General features: G+C 35.4%; 1 protein-coding gene across 5 annotated transcripts in view; it reads left to right on the forward strand.

The window, feature by feature from the left end:
* The window catches only part of HMGCLL1 (3-hydroxymethyl-3-methylglutaryl-CoA lyase like 1), a 193,148-nt gene that overhangs the window by 116,550 nt on the left and 53,097 nt on the right, over window positions 1-23,501 (forward strand). For 2 of the 5 annotated variants that reach the window (XM_053904794.1, XM_053904793.1), the window contains one exon: window positions 4,056-4,475. The exons of the other annotated variants lie outside the window; for them this stretch is intronic. In XM_053904794.1, the coding sequence (XP_053760769.1) occupies window positions 4,056-4,460 (405 nt within the window). In that variant the 3' untranslated portion in view covers window positions 4,461-4,475. Of the gene's footprint in view, window positions 1-4,055; window positions 4,476-23,501 lie in introns of those variants that run through there. 5 annotated transcript variants of the gene reach the window in all.

Genomic DNA, 23,501 nt, shown 5'->3' on the forward strand with positions numbered 1-23,501 from the left:
CCCCTGTCTCAAAAAATAAATAAATAAATGTTAATTTTTTTAAAAGAATAATAAAAAAAAAAAGAAATGTGAGATCATGACCTGAGCCAAAATCAATGCTGAACCCACTGAGTCATGCAGGTGCCCCTGATCTTTTTAAGGTCAATACCATACTATTGTGATGACTGTAGCTTTGTAAAATAGTTTGAAATTAGAAGTCTGATGCCTCCCACAGTTCCATATAAAGTTAAGGATTGTTTTTCTACCTCTGTAAAAAATGCCATTGGTTCTTGGTAGGGATTGCATCAAATCCATAAGATGGCTTTTGGTACTTTTGATATTTTAACAATATTCTTCCAATATATGAACACAGGATACTTTGCATTTATCTGTGTTTCCAGGGTGTAGAGCTCTTTTATCTTCTTCGTTAAAGTATTTTTTTATTTGAAGGTATTATAAATGGGGTTGATTTCTTTTTCATATAATTCACTGATGAATAATCCTAACGGTTTAGGATTTTCAGTATATAAAATCATATTAACTACAAATATAGACTATTGTACTTCTTCCTTTTTAATTCTGGTGGCTTTGTTTCTTTCTCTTGCCTGATTTCTCTTGCAAGGATTTCTAGTACTATGCTGAATAGCAGTGGGAAAAGTGGGAACCCTTGTCTTAGTTCTGATTTTAAAGGAAAAGCTGTCATGCTCTGTCTCTCTCTGTCTCAAAAATAAATAAACGTAAAAAAAAAGGGGCGCCTGGGTGGCTCAGTCGGTTAAGCATCCGACTTCGGCTCAGGTCATGATCTCACAGCTTGTGAGTTCGAGCCTGGCATTGGACTCTGTGCTGACAGCTCAGAGCCTGGAGCCTGCTTCGGATTCTGTGTCTCCCTCTCTCTCTGACCCTCCCCCGTTCATGCTCTGTCTCTCTCTGTCTCAAAAATAAACATTAAAAACAAATTTTTTTTAAAGGAAAAGCTGTCAATTTTTTTCCACTGAGTACAATGGTAGCTGTAGGATATCACATATGGATTTTAGTATGTTGAGATTCATTCCTTCTATATGTAACTTGCTATTTTTTACAATTGTAAATGAAGCTTCATCAGATACTTTTCATTCATCTATTGAGATGATGGGATTTTTTTTCTTTCATTACAGTGTGATGTAATTGATGTTGAACCATCTTTGCCTCCCAGGTATCATACCCACTTGATCGTGGTGGATGATCCTGTTAATGGACTTCTCAATTCAATTTATTTTAGTTTTTAGTATCTAATATTTTATTGAGAATTTTGGCATCTGTATTCATCAAGATTGATACTAGTTTTCTGGTAGTGTCCTTTTCTGGCTGTGTTATCAGGGCAATACTGGCCTTGTAAAAAATGGGACTGTCTACTGTTCTTTGCAGTACTCTTATTTAATAAATTTCATCATTGAAGACTCTTGCTCCTGGGCTTTGTTTTGTTGGGAGATTTTTATTTCTTGCTAATTCAGTCTTATAGGTGGTATGTTTCTAAAAATTCTTTCACTGCTTCTACATTGCTCAGTTTGTTGGCATATAGTTGATCATGGTAGCCTCTTATCCCCTCTTGTTGCTATCAGTTGTAAGGCTTTCTTTTTCATTTTTTTCTTCCCTTGTCTAGATAAAAGTTCCTCAAATTTATCTTTTCAAAGAATCCCGAGTTTGGTCTTTTTCTGTTTCAATCTTTTTTCTTTCCTTTTGCTAACTTAGGACCTAGTTCTTTTATTTTAGTTCTTTAGGGTGTAGAATTTACTTGGGGATTGTTCTTCTTAATGTAAGCATTTGTTGCAATGAACTTCCATCTTAGAACTTATTTTGTTGCATCCAGTTTGTGGATTTTGTGTTTCCATCTTTAAGATACTTCTTCTTTGATCAAATAACTGTTTGGGAGTGTGTTGTTTAACTTATTCATAAATATTCCTGTATTGAGTTCTAGTTTCATAACGTTGTAGTCGGAGAAGACACTTGGTATGATTTCAGTCTTCTTGAATTTGCTAAGACTTGTTTTGTGGCCTAACCTATGGTATATCTTATTCTGTCATTGTATAGAAGGTTCTGTATGTATTGTTACGTCCCTATGGTTTATAGTGTTGCTCAAATCCTCTGTTTTCATCTTGATTCTCTGGAATATCTACCCATTGTTGAAGTGGAATATCGAAGTCCCTAAATATTATTTCATTACTGTTGTCGCCTTTTGTTACTTTTTGCTTAATATATCTACATGATGGGATGACTTCTTTTACATTATTTAATGACCTTTACCTAAGTTCCGGGGTTTTTTGTTTTCTTTTGTTTTGTTTTTAATTACCATTTGCTTTGCTTGAAATACCTTTTTCCATCTTTTCAATCTCAGTCAATGTGTCTTTAAGGTAATTGCGTTTTCATGTAGATAGCATATTGATGTATCTTACTTTTAATCCATTCATTTTATATCTTTTTCATCTATTTTTATTTGAATTAATTACTCATAGTAAAGATGGTCAAGTCTGCTTTTGAACCTATTGGAAGTTAATGGATTCTTCAGTTCTGAGACTTTATGGCTTCTGTTTCTTTGTTGAACTTCTCATTTTGTCTTAGGCATTGTTTTCCTAATTTTGATTACGTGTCTTCATGTTCTTGTCGTTCACTAAACTTCCTGAAAGCATTATTTGGAATCCTATGACAATTCATCAATCTCCATTTCATTGCAGTTATTGGAGCTTTATTCATTTCTTTTGGTGGTGTCATCTTTACCTTATTGTTGGGGGGTTCTTGATCCCTTATGTAAGTATCTTAATAAGAAGGTTGCTCTTCCAAACTTTGCTTTATCATAAATAGTCCTGCGCCAATCAGTTTGGGTTCTTGAAGTATCTGCTGGTAGTGTCCTTGGCCATGGGGGCCTCTTACTATTGTCTGTTTTTATGCAAGCCAGTTGTTTACTCCTACCCTTGACCTCAAGATTAAATGCAGTTGGATTAGATATTTGGCTTGGTTACCTGCCCCAGTGAGGCTGAAGGATGGTCTCACTGGTTTGGGGGGTTCTTTCATATGGTTACTGGATGGTTGTCCCTGGGTACTATAGCCAACATGTGGTGGTACACTAAGCTTATTTTCCCTGCGGTGGCCTGGGCAACAGGACAAGAGCATGACTAGTTTGAGTAGCTTCTAGGTATTTTTGTCAGCCCTTGTGGTCAGCTGGGGCAAGGTTGGGCTGCAGCAGGTTTGACCATCATCTAGCACCTTTGCATGGGCAAACCAAGCTCTAGGGCCAGTAAAATTCCTTGAGGATTTGAATCAGGCAGAAATGATTGCACTGATTTCCCTGGTCAGAGTGCACCATTAACTTGGTTCTGCAGTTAGCTGGTTGGGATACTTCCTGAATGAACTCACTCTGCCAAGAAAGGCCACTCCCCCTTCCTCAGTCATAGGCAGATTCCCCTCAATCCATATAGTGAAAGATCCCAGTCGAATGTTACCCAGCCTGATGTCACCACTAGGCTATTATATTTTTTCCTCTAGCAGGACCAGAGGCTCAGGGCAGACCTCTCAGAATGGTACTGCACTGAACTAGCAGACAGGTGATAGAGTCACCATGTAGCTGCTTCTCTTACCTTTCTAATAGAGTATCCCCTCATCTCTTTGATGCATGAGGGTACTTCAGGCCCATTCCTCTGTTCTAGGATTATCTTAGGAGTGTCTTGTCCATGAGTAGTTACTCTTGTAAGGGAGAGCAAGGTCAGGAACAACTGATGTCACCATCTGGGTGATATCATTCCTACTATTGGGTGGGTGTTAACAACCAAAAAATCGTTTATTTTTAAATATTTGAACACTCTAGCTAACAATGAATAAAAAATTGTTTTTACCTACAATCCCATCCTGCAGGGGAAATTACTAATTATTAAAATAGGGCATCCTCAATCATACATATATAATAATGTATATATGCATAATTAAAGAATGCTTTTGATAGTGTATTAAGCTAAAAAACCTGTACCTCACTATTACCACCCGTACACATACCTGTATGTTTAAGAATTGGTTTTGGGTGAGAAACAAATTTGGAATTTATTTTTAAGTCCAAGGGAAAAGAGGATAAAAGATGGAGCACCATCTGGAAAGCAGTGTGGAGGTTCCTCAGAAAATTAAAAATAGACCTACCCTATGACCCAGCAATAGCACTGCTAGGAATTTACCCAAGGGATACAGGAGTACTGATGCATCGGGGCACTTGTACCCCAATGTTTATAGCAGCACTCTCAACAATAGCCAAATTATGGAAAGAGCCTAAATGTCCATCAACTGATGAATGGATAAAGAAATTGTGGTTTATATACACAATGGAATACTATGTGGCAATGAGAAAGAATGAAATATGGCCTTTTGTAGCAACGTGGATGGAACTGGAGAGTGTGATGCTAAGTGAAATAAGCCATACAGAGAAAGACAGATACCATATGGTTTCACTCTTATGTGGATCCTGAGAAACGTAACAGAAACCCATGGGGGAGGGGAAGGAAAAAAAAAAAAAGAGGTTAGAGTGGGAGAGAGCCAAAGCATAAGAGACTGTTAAAAACTGAGAACAAACTGAGGGTTGAGGGAGGGGAGGGTGGGTGATGGGTATTGAGGAGGGCACCTTTTGGGATGGGCACTGGGTGTTGTATGGAAACCATTTTGACAATTTCATATATTGGGAAAAAAAAAGATGGAGCACCAGAATGAACTGAAAGAGTTTCTCATGGGGTAGGAGAAAAGATATTCTTGAGTCCTTGAATCTCAAGGAAGAAGTAAATCAAGAAGGAAGAGGTAATTGATTATGTTAAATGCTGGGAAAAGTAAGATGAAGATCACATATTGATCATATTGTCTTCTCTTAATTGCTTCTGCCTTTGGAATTGTGCTTAGAAGAACCTTTACTACTCTAAAATTTTATTACTTGTGTACTTATCTTTTCTTTGGCTTCATTTTTTATATTCAAATCTATAATCCAGCTGTACTCTTATGATGTAATAATTTTCATATAAGCACATTGTTATCCACTTATTGCATAATTTCTTTCCTCACCAGTAGCAAATGTTCAGCTATGACAAGTGCTATATTTTTACCTCTCACAAAAGACAACTGTGGCTTACCAGGGTTAGATCAGTTGTACAAAGCTGCCTGTTTGAAAGATTGTAGAACCAGGATAACAACTTAGGTTATCTTGGCTTTTCATGTCACTTTGACCTGTGTATTTCATACAAGTGTCATATGTTAATGGGACTTAGATTTTAAATCTAATACAAATATGTCATGACCCCTATAGTAGTCTTTTTATCAAACCATTCTTATTTTTAAATATTTAACTAAATTTATCCAAAACCTCATCCTCAAAAATTTAGAAAGGATTGACTTAAGAATATCATATTTCCATTAACAAATTGTATAAAAATGAAAGTTGCTTATTTTCTTTCTGTTATGGCTTACAAATTGAGATTTCTACCCTGGATGAGAATTATTTTTTCTTCCTGATTTTGAATTCTTCCTTGTATTTTATCAATCTTTTTCTCTCTTTATTCACAAATTGAGTTTTCCCCAAGGCTCATTTCCTCATTAATAAGTATTTAGTTGTGTTGGGGAAAAAACTTTCCTTACAGGATATGGAAAATGTTTACAACATCAATTTCCTGAGGTAAAAAGTTGAAGTTTGAAAAGGATGCTTTGAGAATTAGATTCCTTTTACTTTGATCGCATAATAACTACAGATAACTAAATAAAGCTCACATTTCTTAGTAAATGTTTTCAGTTCAGTAAACATTCTTAAAGGAAACATTTACTTCAATAACCAAAACCCACTGTTTTCATTGAAGGTCTAAATTAAAAAAATACTGTTTCTATTCTGTTAGAAAAGAAAATCCTATTTATTTTTCTACATAGACATTTTGGAACACTTCCCCTTGAAAATACACAAGACTTTATGGATAACAGACCTTCAAGTGAAATGTATTAGTATTCATATCAGCTATGAGAAGGCCAACAGTTTTCCATAGCTGAATCTACTAAAAAAATGAAATGTGACTTTATTAGTTTTATCCTACTTTATTTTTGACTCATTTGCTTAAATCTGAAGGCACTTAAGGATCTCCACTGTGTCTGAGACTATGTTTGCCAATGTGGTTATGGTGTTTGCTTATTGAAAACCATGGTATTTACTGCAGCTATGGAAACAAATAGTGTATTCCTATCTGAAATTCTAGGTGAGTGTGTTCATTTTTGGTAGGGGTAGGAAGATGTTACTAAATTAGGAAGAAGTTGAAAAGTAAAAACAACATTAGGGGAGAGGCAGATGAAGAATAGCTTCTCTTGGCCATTTGGCCTGAAAAGGAAGTTGAAAAGAGGACATTTGTAAGGAACTATCTGACAAATATGTTCATTATTGTTCCCTTCAATCTTGTTGCACAATGTTAGATGAGCAGATAAATGTGTTGATTTACTTACCTTCTTAAAAAAATCTTGCTGTGGATTTATTGAAGCTAACTTCTTCAAGTGCTAACTTTATATTCTTGCATGACAAGAATAGGCTGGAACTGAGTTCTGGAAAGAAGACATGCCCTAAAATCTGATTTGCATCTTGTATCCCACTTACTTATTTAACCCCGGGAAGAATTTGAGTTTTAGAATCCTGTTCTAAATTTTTTAAATAGATTGTAGTTGCGTGGGATAAGAAATAGTAAACTCCTTACTAATCCAGAATTCTAATGGAGTCTGTGGTCTTTAGTAGGTATGGGAATTGCAGATTAGATTAGTTGGAATTGGGGGTTAAAATGAATCAAAGCAGTGTATCTGCACATGTATATTTATAATTACCTCTCTGTATACTGTTTTAACCTGCAGGCTTTTTACACAAATCTTAACTGTCCTTATACATTGTACTGATATCCCATACCAATACAAAACTTGGGGGAAAATGAGTATGCATATACAGTGTAAGATTATATGAGGATCACTTGGGGTTCTATAAATGAAAAGGGTGAGAGAGGCAGGGGATTTGTAATTTCACATTCAATGAAAATTTTTGAGGAAATTACGTGTCCATATTTCAACACATACACAGGGCAAAATGCAAATATAATGCAAGAAAAAGAGTGCTAATTAAGAACAACAGGCTGGTAAATTGTTTTCAGCAGAGTCTCCCACGGAAAATATGGAAAGGCTGGTAAAAATGATGCATATATACAAAGCACAAGCCTGTGGAGGATGAACCCTACATTCATAAACTCAGTCTCTTGCGCTATAGTATGGGAGAGTGGCCTGGGTGATTTGTTTAAAGTTAAAGAGAAGATAAGAAAGAAATATCACAAATTAACACATAAGGACATTTGTCTTCATATTTTGAAAATTTATGGAAACATTAGTGGAGAATAACTTTCTAAAGGAAGATTTTGAATTTACCACAAAAAGAAATAGTTCTTTGTGAGAATAACCAGAACAAGAGTGGGTTTAGGGGTCATCATTGTCAAAATGGTGACATAGTTCTACTTGTGAAAGAAAGCAAAGTCAGGAATCACTTAACAACTATTCATGGGCAAGACACTACTGAGAGAATTGTAGAACAAAGGAATTAGGCTGAGGCACCACCATCCACTTGAGAGACCAAAGACAGACTATATTAGAAGGGTAAACTGAACAGCTACACAATGAGCACATTTCCCCTTTCTAGGGCTAACACAACACCATGCAATAGGTCTCCTCTCAGCCTCTCATTCCTCCAGTGGGAAGACAGATCCTATGTGTCACTTTCAGTCACCCTTCTCCCAGCATCGTGAATGCCTCTAGCCTCTACTCTGATTTCACCTTACAGAGCTCATAGTGGATGCTTCAGGGATCAATCCCTGGGAAACTGTGCTAGAAAGAAATGGCTTCCAACAAACAGTACATGGATCTTAGCAGGCCGAGTTTCTATTCATATAGTCCAAGTACTGGTCCCAATAAGTTTTCTTCATCTGCAGATCCAAGCTGGTGATATGCTTTAACCAGGGAAGTCAGTGGGGGTACAGGTCTGACTATTCTGAGCCCCCAAATGAAGAATTTTGCTTGCTCTAGACCATGGTCTGCCCATGCCGAGGCAGAAGAGCTGAGTCATAACCTCACTACCTACTGATTATGATTTCTGGCCCCTCACAATTAGGAAGAATATTCAGGAAATTGAGAATCCGAAGTGGGCCATCACAGACCACCCAGTGTGGCACAAACAACATATGACAGTAAAAATGAGAACACCTACAAACTATAAGGCAAGCAAGTGGACAGAGCTAATCGCACACCCAGCGGCTCTATTCAGCCATGGAACATGGTATAGGTCTCCTTGTGTCAAGACAACATTTCAAAGGTACAAAGATAACATAACCAAAATTTGTGTGACAGAGGAAAAGCAGTTCTAACAAAGAGGTTCATAATGATAAATATTCTAATTTTAAGCTTCAAGCAACTAGAACAAATTAAGCTCTCCTAAGTAGGGAATGAAGAAACAATAGAAAAAAAATATATGTAATTAAGAAATGAATTGATGGACCTTTAGCTAGACTGAAAGGAAAAAAAAAGACTGAAAATCAGAAATGAAAGAGGAGATACTAATCACCAATACTACAAAAAATGCAAAGGATTAGAGGGGCACCTGGGTGGCTCAGTCATTTGAGCATATGACTTCAGCTCAGGTCATGATCTCACATTTCATAGGCTTGAGCTCCTCATTGGGCTCTCTGCTGTCACTGTGGAGCCTGCTTCAGATCCTCTGTCCCACTCACATTGTCTCTTTTCCTCTCTCTCAAAAATAAACATTTTTTAAAAAAAGGATTAGAGACTACTATGAATATCAAAAAAATGAACAACCTGGAAGAAATGAATTCCTAAAGACATACATAACCTACCAAGACTTAGTTACAATGAAATAGAAAATCTGAACAGACCAATTACTATTAAGGAGAATGAACCAGTAATTAGAAGTCCAGGAGCACCTGGGTGGCTCGGTCGGTTAAGCAGCTGACTTCGGCTCGGGTCATGATCTCACGGTCTGTGAGTTCGAGCCCCACGTCGGGCTCTGTGCTGACAGCTCAGAGCCTGGAGCCTGTTTCAGATTCTGTGTGTCCCTCCCTCTCTGCCCCTCCCCTGTTCACGCTCTGTCTCTCTCTGTCTCAAAAATAAATGTTAAAAAAAAATTAAAACAAAAAGGTCCAGGACCAGATTGCTTGAGTGGTGAATTTTATCAAACAATGAAATAAAAATTCTAGCCCTTGTCTAAGTGTTCCTAAAGCTATAAAAGGAAAGAAATATTCCAGACTCATAATGTGAGGCCAGCAGTATCCTATATAAAAACCAGATTAGAGGCTACAAGCAAAGAAAATTACAAGCCATATCCCTGGTAAACTGAAATGCAAAAATCCTCAACAAAATATTAGCAAACTACATTTAACAACACATCAAAAGGATCACATACCTATTCAAGTGGGATTTATTCCAGGGATGCAAAGATGGTTCAACTTTCACAAGTCAGTCAACATGATATACAATATATACACAAAGAATGATAAAACACATCTTATCATCTCAATAGATGCAGATAAAGCATTTTACAGAACTTAACATCCATTCATAATAATCAACAAAGTAGGTGTAGAATAAAGAGAAGTCCATAAAGACCACATATGACAGCCCCACAGCTAACATTATACTAAATGGTGAAAAGTTGAAAGCTTTTACTCTAAGATTAGGTATAAGACAAAGATGCTCACTCTCTTGACTTATATTTAACATAGTACTGGATGTCCTAGCCAGTGTAGTAAGGCAGGAAAAAAGAAATAAAAGGGATCCAAAGTGTAAAAGAAGAAGGAAAAGTGTCCCTATTTGTAAATGACCTACACATATTGAAAACTGTTAGAACCAAAAAGATTAAACCAAGGACTCAACCAAAAAAAAACTTTTAGAAATAATGAATTCAATAAAGTTGCAGGATACAAAATCAATGTACTAAAAAAATATGTTGCATATCTACACATGAATAACAGAAATTAGGAAAATCTTATTTACAATTACATCAAAAAGTATAAAAATTTGCTAGGAATAAATTTAACCAAGGAAGTTAAAGGCTTATACACTGAAAACTATAAGATAGTGATTAAAGAAATTAAAGAAGATACATGTAATTGGAAAGATATCCCATGTTCATGGATTGTAAAGTTAATATTGTTAAAATGTCTGTATTACCCAAAGTGATCTACAGACTCATTTTAATCCCTATTAAAATTCTAATGGCATTTTTCATAGAACAATTTTAAAATTTGTGTGGACCCACAACTCTTGCAACCACTGTGGGAAACAATATGGAGGTAATTCAAAAGGTTAAAAAGAGAACTACCCAAAATCCAGCAATCACATTACAGTTTATTTACTAAAAGAATACAAGAACACTAATTCAAAGGGATGTAGGCACCCTTATGTTATAGTAGCATTATTTACAATAGCCAAGATAAGGAAGCCTCTCAAGCATCCAATGATTAATGAGTGGATAAAGATGTGGAATATGTATGTACGTATGTAGGTATACACACATAAAATACTATTCAGCCATATAAAAGAAAGCAATCTTACCATTTGCAATGACATGGATGGAGCTAGAGAACATAATGCTAAGTGAAGTAAGTCAGAGAAAGAAAAATAACCTATGCTTTCACTCATACGTGGGATTTAAGAAACAAAAAAAAATGAGCAAAGGGGAAAAAGAAAGACAAACCAAGACACAGATTCTTATTAATTATAGAGAACTGATGGTTACCAAAGGGGAGGTAGGTGGAGGGTTTGGTTAAATAGGTGATGGGGGTTAAGGAGCCACACTTGTCTTTATGAGCACTGAGTGATATATGCAAATGTTGAAACACTATACTGTACACCTGAAACCAATATAATACTTACATATTGGGATTAAAATAAAAACTTTTTTTAGGAAAAAGTCTGGAAAACCTCCAAAAGCATGGAGGGTAAAGAACACCCTACTAAATAATGAATGGGTCAACCAGGCAATTAGAGAAGAAATTTAAAAAAATATATGAAAACAAATGAAAATGAAAATACAACAATCCAAATGCTTTGGGGTGCAGCAAAGGCAGTCCTGAGGGGAAAATACATTGCAATCCAGGCCTATTTCAAGAAACAAGAAAAATCCCAAATACAGTATCTAACTGCACACCTAAAGGAAATAGAAGCAGAACAGCAGAGACACCCCAAACCTAGCAAAAGAGAAAGAATAAAGATCAGAGCAGAAATAAACAATTTAGAATCTAAAAAAACTGTAGAGCAGATCAATGAAACCAAGAGTTGGTTGTTTGAACAAATAAAATTGATAAACCTCTAGCCAGGCTTCTCAAAAAGAAAATGGAGATAACCCAAATAGATAAAATCATGAATGAAAATGGAATTATTACAACCAATCCCTCAGAAATACAAGCAATTATCAGGGAATACTATGAAAAATTGTATGCCAACAAAATGGACAACCTGGAAGAAATGGACAAATTCCTAAACACCCACACACTTCCAAAACTCAAACAGGAGGAAATAGAAAGCTTGAACAGACCCACAACCAGTGAAGACATTGAATCAGTTATCAAAAATCTCCCAAAATAAGAGTCCAGGACCAGATGGCTTCCCAGGGGAATTCTACCAGACATTTAAAGCAGAGATAATACCTATCCTTCTCAAGCTGTTCCAAAAAATAGAAAGGGAAGGAAAACTTCCAGACTTATTCTATGAAGCCAGCATTACTTTGATTCCTAAACCAGACAGAGACCCAGTAAAAAAAGAGAACTACAGGCCAATATCCCTGATGAATATGGATGCGAAAATTCTCAATAAGATACTAGCAAATCGAATTCAACAGCATCTAAAAAGAATTATTCACCATGATCAAGTGGGATTCATTCCTGGGCTGCAGGGCTGGTTCAACATTGGTAAATCAATCAATGTGATACATCACATTAATAAAAGAAAAGAACCACATGATCCTGTCAATCGATGCAGAAAAAACATTTGACAAAATTCAGCATCGTTTCTTAATAAAAACCCTTGAGAAAGTCTGGATAGAAGGAACATACTTAAACATCATAAAAGCCATTTATGAAAAGCCCACAGCTAACATCCTCCTCAATGGGGAAAAACTGAGAGCTTTCTCCCTGAGATCAGGAACACGACAGGGATGACCACTCTCACCGCTGTTGTTTAACATAGTGTTGGAAGTGCTAGCATCAGCAATCAGACAACAAAAGGAAATCAAAGGCATCAAAATTGGCAAAGATGAAGTTAAGCTTTCACTTTTTGCAGATGACATATTATTATATGGAAAACCCGACAGACTCCACCAAAAGTCTGCTAAAACTGATACATGAATTCAGCAAAGTTGCAGGATACAAAATCAATGTACAGAAATCATTTGCATTCTTTTACACTAATAATGAAGCAACAGAAAGGCAAATAAAGAAACTGATCCCATTGACAATTGCACGAACAAGCATAAAATACCTAGAAATAAACCTAACCAAACATGTAAAATATCTGTATGCTGAAAACTATAGAAAGTTTATGAAGGAGATTGAAGAAGATATAAAGAAATGGAAAAACATTCCGTGCTCATGGATTGAAAGAATAAATATTGTTAAAATGTCAATACTACCCAAAGCTATCTACACATTCAATGCAATCCCAATCAAAATTGCACCAGCACTCTTCTCAAAGCTAGAACAAGCAATCCTAAAATTTGTATGGAAGCACAAAAGGCCCTGAATAGCCAAAGTAATTTTGAAGAAGAAGACCAAAACAGGAGGTATCACAATCCCAGACTTTAGCCTCTTACTGCAAACCTGTAATCATCAAGACAGCATGGTATTGGCACAAAAACAGACACATAGACCAATGGAATAGAATAGAAACCCCAGAACTAGACCCACAAAAGTATGGCCAACTCATCTTTGACAAAACAGGAAAGAATATCCAATGGAAGAAAGACAGTGTCTTTAACAAATGGTGCTGGGAGAACTGGACAACATGCCGAAGGATGAAATTAGACCACTTTCTTTCACCATTCACAAAAACAAACTCAAAATTGATAAAGGACCTGAATGTGAGACAAGAAACCATCAAAACTCTAGAGGAGAAAGCAGGGAAAAACCTCTCTGACCTCAGCTGCAGCAATTTCTTACTTGACACATCCCCAAAGGCAAGGGAATTAAAAGCAAAAATGAACTATTGCGACCTCATGAAGATAAAAGCTTCTGCACACCAAAGGAAACAATCCACAAAACTAAAAGGCAACCAATGGAATGGGAAAAGATATTTGCAAATGACATATTGGACAAAGGGCTAGTATCCAGAAGCTATAAAGAGCTCACCAAACTCTACACCTGAAAAACAAATAAACAAGTTAAGAAATGGGCAGAAAACATGAATAGACACTTCTCTAAAGAAGACATCCAGATGGCCAACAGGCACATGAAAAGATGCTCAACATCACTCCTCATCAGGGAAATACAAATCAAAACCACACTCAGATATCACCTCATGCCAGTCAGAGTGGCCAAAATGAACAAATCAGGAGACTATAGATGCTGGCGAGGATGTGGAGAAACGGGAACCCTCTTGCACTGTTGGTGTGAATGCAAACTTGTGCAGCCACTCTGGAAAACAGTGTGGAGGTTCCTCAAAAAATTAAAAATAGACTTACCCTATGACCCAGCATATGACCTATGACCTAGTAGCACTGCTAGGAATTTACCCAAGGGATACAGGAGTACTGACGCATAGGGGCACTTGTACCCCGATGTTTATAGCAGCACTCTCAACAATAGCTAAATTATGGAAAGAGCCTAAATGTCCATCAACTGACAAATGGATAAAGAAATTATGGCTTATATACACAATGGAATGCTACGTGGCAATGAGAACGAATGAAATATGGCCTTTTGTAGCAACGTGGATGGAACTGGAGTGTTATGCTAAGTGAAATAAGTCATACAGAGAAGGACAGATTCCATGTTTTCACTCCTATGTGGATCCTGAGAAACTTAACAGAAGACCATGGGAGAAGGGAAGGAAAAAAAAATGGTTAGAGAGGGAGGGAGCCAAAACATAAGAGACTCCTAAAAACTAAGTACAAACTGAGGGTTGATGGGGGGTTGGAGGGACAGGGGGTGGGTGATGGGTATTGAGGAGGGCACCTGTTGGGATCAACACTGGGTGTTGTATGGAAACCAATTTGACAATAAATTTCATATTAAAAACATAAAAATAAAAACGTTTTTTAAAGCCCCAAGTAGTCCAAGTAATCTTGAGAAAGAAGAATAAAGGCAGAAGTATAATACTCCTTTATTTCAAACTGTCTTATAAGCTTATACCAATTAAAAGAGCAGTATTGGCAGAAAAACAGATGTATTGATCAATGGAACGGAAGAGAATCCAGAAATAAACCCACAAATGTAGGGTCAAATAATTTATGACACAGGAGCTGATAAATTAGTAAATTAGATATCCACAAACCACAGAATGAAACTACAATCTTATATAAAAAACAAAATTTTAAAATTGATTAAAGTCTTAATGTAAGACATGACACCGTAACATTTCTAGAAGAAAACATAGGCAATTATCTTCTTGACATGAACCTTGGTGATGATTTTTTGAATCCAACAAAAGCAAAAATGAACAAGTGAGATTTCATTACACAAAAAAGCTACTGCACAGCAAAGAAATCCATCAAATGGCAGCCTACTGAGTAGGAAAAAATATTTACAAGTTATGTATCAGGGGACTAATAAGACAAAATATGTAACATATCTCAACAACAAAAACAATCTGATTAAACAAAGGGCAAAATATCTGAATAGACATTTTTCCAAAGACTACACATAGATGATCACCAGGTAAATGAAGAGATCCTCACCATCACTAATTCGGGAAATGCTAATCAAACCAGAATGAGGTATCTACTCAGACCTGTAAGAATGGCTATTATTAAAAATACAAGAAATAAGTGTTGATGAGGATGTGTAGAAAAGGTAACCTTCATTCCTGTCGGTGGGAAAGTAATTTGGTGTATACATTATAGAAAACAGTATGGAGGTACCTCAACAAAATTAAAAATATAACTACCATGTGAACCAACAATTCCACTTTGAAGAAGTGGAAGGAAGTTATCTGAAAAAAAAATAAAATTATTAACATGAAATGATTATATATGCACCACCATGTTCACTGTATCATTATTTACAATAGCCAAGATATGGAAACAACCTGAGTGCCCACTGATGGATTAGTTGATAAAGATGTTATACATATGATAGGATATTATTTAGCCATGAAAAGTTAAAATGTGCCATTTGCGGCATGGATGGATTTCAAGGGCATTTGCCAAGTGAAGTAAGTCAGGTAGAGATAAATACCGTGGAATGTAAAAAAACAAACAAACAAGAAACCTTCATAGATACAGGAATATATGGGTGATTGTTGGAGATTACTGGAATATTTGGGTTTTGTCTTTATAAGTTTAAATAAATAGAATACTTTATATTAAAAATATGGCACCTGTAATCCTTTCAAAATAATTTTCTTAAAAAATTCACCTACATAAAGTATTAGTGGCCTTGAAGCTGCTGCTTCTACTGTACCCAGGTTGGATAATTAATTTTTAGCCCAACTTATTGCTGAGTACAGCTTCAGGCCTTCCAGCTAGGGAACCTTACCACAGCAAATGGAAAGCTGCAAGGCCCATCCAATAGCCCTGCTTACAGTGGCACTTTAACAGAGAACACAGCTTGTGGTTCTCCCCACCTGCAGAGCAAAACCGGTGGTCTCACTTGATCAGGGAATTCAGTATACACTGTTGCCTGATCAGAGCCATGAAACAACAAACAACAAGCCATACAGGCCCCAGGTCTTCTGCTGCTGCCCTGCCCATTCAGGGAAGCTTCACATAATGCTGATTATACTACCCAGACATGACCATCTAATAAATTTGACCAGATGACTAAGGCAACTGATGAACCCATTCTACAGCCTCATTTGGGCAAGGGACCAAACTAGCAGTCCTATCCAACTCTTTTCAGCCAGTGACACACTCTCTCACACTCTACCTCAAGAGTGACCATTTGAATTGCCCTAAAATAGACAGTAGTCATGGGTGCCACCTGGCCAAGGACATTACAATTAGACCTATTTAGAACCGAAACTGAACCATCTCGTAGAGAATTGTCTCTGACAAAGAGAACCTGCCAAGTCTGGAAGAGGGAGACCACTTACTCAGATGCTCAAATAACAACATAAGGGATCAAGGATATTGAAAAAAATGAGATAAATATGACACTGCCAAAGGAAATTTAAAAAGCTGTAATAACTGATACTAAAATGAAGATGTATGAAGTCTCAATTCAGAATAATCTTCTTTTAAATCTTCGGTGAACTATAAGAACACAAACTAAATTGGGAACATAATGCATGAACAAAGTTAGAAGTTTGAGATGCTATCCACACACATACATACATATAAATCTAGAGCTAGGAAATACAGTAAATGAACTAATCTATTACCTAGAGAGATTCAAAAGCTGATTTGATCATGCAGAAGAAAGAAGTGCTGACCTGAAAAAGCATTTGAAATTATCCATCATCAGAGCAGTAAAAAGAAAAACAAAACAAAAGTGAAGAAAGCTTAGGGACTTATGAACACAATGAAAAGAAACAATATTTGCATCATTGGAATTTCAGGAGGTGAAGAAAAAGATAAAAGGAAAGAAAGTATATTTTAAACAGTATTAGCTGACAACCTTCTCAAAGCTGAGGAGGGAAATAGACATCGAGTTTCATGAGGCCCAAAAAACCCAATGGAGACATGGATAAGGCTATACCAAGACATAATTAATTTAAAATTCTTTGACTTCTGACAAAACAGCAAGAGAAAAGAGGGAGGTTACTTATGAGGGAACCCTCAAAATAAGACTGTCAACAGATGTCTCAACAGAAACTTTTCAGTCCAGAGAAGATGACAATATTCAAAATACTGAAAGAAAAAAAAATAACAACCAAGAATTCTATGCATGTCAAAACTTTCTGTCTCAATTTCTGAAGGAAAGTATTCACAAAAAAAAAAAAAAAAAAAGTTGAGGGAATTCATCACTTCTAATCCTGCCTATAAAAAAAGCTATAGAATTGAATGGAAATAAAAAGGAAGCTAATTGAGTCATAAAAAAACATTAGAAGGCAATATAAAAGTTACTGGTAATGGAAATATGTAGTGAAAGTTGAATTTTGTATTATGGTAATGAGGGTATATAATTCAGTTACAACTCTATTTAAATAACATTAAATGTAGTTATGTTTATTTTTATGACAATATTATATTATTAGACAATATAAAAATATGTAAATTCTAACATCACTAACCTAAAAAAGTGAGGGAAGTAAAAGTAAACTCAAAAGTATAGAAATTCCATTGCAATTAAGTTATTAGTTTAAAATAGAAGGTTATGATGTAAGCCTCACTATAACCATAGAAACCTGTAATAATCAGACAAAAGAATATGATAAAGAAGTCAAAGCATACTGATACCACAAGATATCAAAACACAAGAAGAGTGGGATAAAAAAAATAAACAATGGACTCACAAAAAAACACAAAACAATAAACAAACTGTTCATAGTAAATCCTTTCAGTAATCGCTTTCAACCTAAATGTATTAAAATTTTTAATCAAAAGGCATAGAGGGATGCGTGGGTGGCTCAGTTGGTTGAGCCTCCAACTGCAGCTCAGGTTATGGTCTCACGTTTTATGAGTTCAAGCCCCACATTGGGCACTGTGCTAACAGCTCAGAGCCTGAAGCCTGCTTCAGATTCTGTGTCTCCCTCTCTCTCTGCCCATCCCCAGCTCACACTCTCTCTCAAAAATAATAAATAAACTTGTTTTAAAATGACATAGAATGACTAAATGGAAAACAAAAAAACAGGATCCAAGAAGGTGCGGCCAACAAGAGACTCATTTTAGTTTTAAAGACCAACATAGCGAAGTAATGGAAAAACTCATTTCAATGTTAACCACTGAAAAAGCAGATGTAGCTATACTTATATTAGACCAAATAAACTGTAAAAATAGTAAAAGATCCAATAAAAGTCATTAAATAATGCTAATGGTGTCAACCAAGATATAACAACTAAATATTTATGTGCTGAACATCAGAGCACCTAAATACATAAAGCATAAACTTAGCTAAAAGGAAAATCAAATAACAGTACAATAATAAAGACTTTAATACTCCACTGTCAATGATGAATATTACAACCAGACAGAAAATCAATTAGTAAATAGCAGATATGAACAACACTAGAGACCAAATGGACCTAACAGACATATACAGAACATACATCTGATAACAGGAGAATACAGACATATCTTGGAGATATTTGGGGTTCAGTTCCAGATCACCATAATAAAGTGAATATTGAAAAATGTGTCAAATGAATTTTTGGTTTCTCAGTGTATATGAAAGTGGTGTTTACACTATAGTGTAGTTTAATAAATGTGCAATAGCATGTTGTCTTAAAAAATGCATACCTTAGTTAAAAAATATCACTAAAATTTCTGAACTTTCAGGGAGTCATAAACACTGGTGATAGGACTCCATAGCAAGTAAAGTATTAACGTGAAAGTTGAAATATTGAGAGAATTACCAAAATATAACAGAAATACCAAGTGATGTTGCTGTTGAAAAACTGATGCCAGTAGACTGGTTTGACTCTGGGTTTATACAAACCTTCTGTAGAAAGATAGATAGATAGATAGATAGATAGATAGATAGATAGATAGATATAGATATATTACCTGTGAAGTACAATAAAGCAAACAATAAAATGAGGTATGCCTATACACATTTTCTCAAGTACACATTGAACATTAACTGGGTGTGTCCATGTTAGGCCACTAAACAAGTCTTAGCAAATTCAGGAAGACTGAAATCATACCAGGTGTCTTCTCTAACCACAGTGGTATGAAACTGGAAATAAATAAAAAGACCAAAACTAGAAAATTCTAGAATGCATGTATGTTAAGCAACTTTCTCCTAAACAACCAATGGTTAAAAAAAGATATGAAAGGACAAATAAAAAAGTATCTTGAGACAAACAAAAATGGAAACACCAAATATCAAAACATAGGATGCAACAAAGCAGTTCCAAGAGGAAAGTTCCTAACAATACCCACATTACAAAAAAAGATCCCAAGTAAACAACCTAACTCTTTCCCTTAAAAAATGGAACAAAATGAGCCCAGAATTAGGAAGAGATAAAAAAAATTAAAATAAGAACACAGGAAAACAAAAGAAAAGTTTGACCAAACCAAGAATCATTTCTTTGAAAATGTAAACCATCTTGGCAAACTTTAATTTAGACTAACCAAGGAGAAAAGACAGAACCCATACGAACAAAACTAAAAATGAGAAAGGAGACATTACAACAGCTAACATAAAAACATAAAGGATCAGTGCACGTGGGTGGCTCAGTTGATTAAGCGTCCAACTCTTAATTTTGGCTCAGGTCTGATCCCATAGTTTGTGGGGTCAAGCCCTTCAATGGGCCAGGCACTGGTAGCTCAGGTCCTGCTTGGGATTCTCTCTCTCCCTCTCTCTCTTCCCTTCCCCCACTCACATGAACACACTCTCAAAATAATAAACTTTAAATATATAATAAATGATCATAAGAGTCCACTATCATCAACATATGCAACAACCTGAACTAGCAGAAGTGAAAAATTATTAGAAACATACAGCCTACAAGAATGAATCATAAAGAATTTTTTAAATCTAATAAGAGATTGAGTCAATAGTAAGGAGATTGGATCAGTAATCAAAAACCTCCCAACAAAGGAAAACCCAAGATCAGAAAGCTGCACTGATGAATTTTATCAAACACCTATGTAAGAATTCACACCAATCCTCAACATTTAAAAAAATAAGCAGAGAACATTTCTAAACTCATTTTATAAGGCCAAAATATCCCTAATTTCAAAGCCAGAACCAGTCTCTATTGGAAAACTACAGACCAATTTTCTTGATCAATATGGATGCAAAAATTCCCAATAAAATACTAACAAATTGAATTCAGCAGGGCATTAAAGGATCACTCACCATAATCAAATGGGTACAATGCCTGGGATACAAGGATGTTTCAACCACCACAAATCAATCAATGGGATACATTAACAAAATAAATGAAGAACTATATGGCCATTACAAGAGAAATTCAAAAAGTGATAAAATTCAACATCCATTCATGATTAAAACCACTTAAATTAGGATATAAACAACAAACCTCAGTGTAAAAAGGTCTTATATGACACACTTCCAGATAACATACTCAATGCAGAAAAGTTGAGAACTTTTTCTCTAATATCAATGACAAAACAGGGGTTCCCACTTACCACTTGTATTCGACACAGTATTGGAAATCCTTGCCAGAGCAATTAGTCAAGAAAAAGAAATAAAATTAATGAGAATTGAAAAGGAAGAAGTAAAATTGTCTCTCTTTGTAGATGACATGATTTAATATGTTGAAAATCCCAAAGAACACACAAAAACAAATCCAGTAAAGTTAAAGGATACAAACTAAACAAACATCATTAGCATTTGTATATACTAACAGCAAATTATCTGAAAAAGAATATTCTCCCATTTACAATAGCATCAAAAAGGACAAAAAAATTAGGAATAAATTTAACTGAGGAAGTAAAAAGATCTCTGCTCTTAAAACCAAAATGCATTAATGAATGAAAGCAAATATGCATATGAATGGAAATGTATCATCTGTTCATAGACTAGACGAATATTGTTAAAATGTCAATACTACCAAAAGCGATCTATAGATTCAATGTGATGCCTGTCATGATCTATCAAGATCTATTGAGATCTTAATGGCATTTTTTTTTCTACAAAATCAGCAAAAACTATCCTAAAATTTATTCAGAACCACAAAAGATGTTGAATTTCCAAAACAATCCTAAAAAGAAGACCAGAATAGGAGAGTTCAGACATCCTGATTTCAAACTATACAACAATGCCATAGAAATCAAAACAATGTGGTACTAAGTAATTAGACTTAACCAAGAAGGTAAAAGACCTATACTCTGACAACTCAAACACTGATGAAAGAATTTGAAGGCAACACAAACAAATGTCAAGATATTCTGTATTCATGGACTTGAAAAATTAATATTGTAACAATATCCACACTACCCAAAGCAGTCTATGGGTTCAGTGTAATCCTTTTCAAAATGCCAACAGCATTTTTTGTAGAACTAGAATAATAGTAAAATTTCTATAAATCACAAAAGTTCCCAAACAGCCAAAGCAAACTTGAGAAAGAACAAGGCTGGAGGTATCACAATGCCAGATTTGAAAATAAACTACAAAGATGTAGTAATCAAAACAGTATGGTACTGGCACAAAAAGTGGACACATAAATATGTGGAACAAAATAGTCCAGAAAGAAAACCACATTTATATGGTCAAGTAATATACAACAAAGAAATCAAGAATATACAATAGGGAAAATACAATCTGTATAATGGTGCTGGAAAAACTGGACAAATACACACAAAGGAACAAAACTGGCCTACTTTCTCACACTATACACAAAAATAAACTCAAAATGGATTAAAGAGCTAAATGTGAGACCTGAAACCTTACAACTCTTAGAAGTAAAAAAAAAAAAAGGCAGTTATCTTTTTAACATCAGTCTTAGCAATATTTTTCTAGATTGTCTCCTCAGGCAAGGGAAATAAAACCAAAAATAAACTATTGGGACCACACCAACTTAAAAAGCTTTTTTACAGCAAAAGAAATCATAAAAATTGATAAGGAAATTATTAAATAGGAGAAGATATTCATAAATATTTGATAAAAAAGTAATATTAAAATAAAGAGCTTATAAAACTCAAAACCAAATGCTAATCATCCAGATGAAAAATGGGCAGAGGACCTGAATAGGCCTTTTCCCAAAGAAGACCTACATATGGCCAACAGACACACGAAAAATGATCAACATGACTAATCATCCGAGAATTTCAAATTGAAATCACAATGAGAGATTACCTTACACCTCTCAGAAAGGCCAGAATCAAAAAGACATGAAATAAGTGTTGGCAAGAATGTGGAGGCAAAGGAACCCTGGTGCACTGTTGGCAGGAATGCAAATTGGTGCAACCATTGTGGAAAAAATTATGGAGGTTTCCCAAAAAGTACAAAGTAGAAATGCCACATCATCCAGTAATTCCACTACTATTTACCCAAAGAAAATGAAAACACTAGTTTGAAAAGATATATGGACCCTGTGTTTATAGCATCATTATTTACAATAACCAAGATACTGAAGCAATCCAAGGGTTCTTCCATAGATGAATGGATAAATAAGATGTGGAATATTATTTAGCAATTAAAAAGAATGAGGTATATTTGCAACAAGTATGGACCTAGAGGGAATTATGTAAAGTGAAATAAGTCAGACAAAGAAATATGCCATATGACTTCACTTGTATGTGGAATCTAAAAAACAAAACAAAAAGCAGAAACAGCCTCCTAAATAGAACTGATGATGGTGAAAGGAGAGAGGGGGTGGAAGAATGGGCAAAATTGGTGAAGGGGAGTGAGAGATACAGGCTTCTAGTTATGAGATGAATAAGTCATGGGGATAAAAGGCACAGCACTGGATTTATTCAGTGGTATTGTAATGGTCTTGTATGATGACAGATGGTAGGTATACTTGTGGTGAGCATGATGTATAATGTCAAAATCACTCTGTTCTACACTTGAAACTAATGTAACATTGTTTGTCAGCCGTACTTCAAGTAAAAAAATAAATACAACAGCAAAAGGAGGAACATAGTACTGGCATTAAAAAAGACATACAGATGGAGTGCCTGGGTGGCTCAGTTGGTTAAGCATCCAACTCTTGATGTTGGCTCAGGTCTTGATCTCACAGTTTTGTGCATTTGAGTCCTGCATTGGACTCTGCTCTGAGAGATACTGCTTGGGATCCTCCTGTTCTCTCTTTGCCCCACCCCCTGCTTACTCTCTTTGTCTCTCAAAATAAATAAACTTAAAAAAAAGATATATAGATCAATGGAATATAATTGAGAGCCCAGAAGTAAACCCAAGAAATATGTTCAGCTAATAGGATCAGGATTCCAAGAATACTTACTGGAGAAAAGACAGTCTCTGAAGTAAATGGTGCAGTGACAATTGGATATGCACATGTCAAAGAACAGAACTAGACACTTGTCTTATACCATTCACAAAAATTTACTTGAAACAGATTAAAGACTGAAATATAAGATCTGAAACCATGAAATTTATGAAAGAAAACTGGAAAGAAATCTCCTTAACATGGATCTTGGCACTGACACTTTGGATATGACACCTAAAGTACAAGCAACAAAATAAAAAATAAGTTGGGCTACATTAAACTAAAAA

Source organism: Panthera pardus, unplaced genomic scaffold (assembly GCF_024362965.1).
Source record: "Panthera pardus isolate Hobbes unplaced genomic scaffold, ASM2436296v1 HiC_scaffold_17, whole genome shotgun sequence".
Classification (NCBI taxonomy): Eukaryota; Metazoa; Chordata; class Mammalia; order Carnivora; family Felidae; genus Panthera; species Panthera pardus.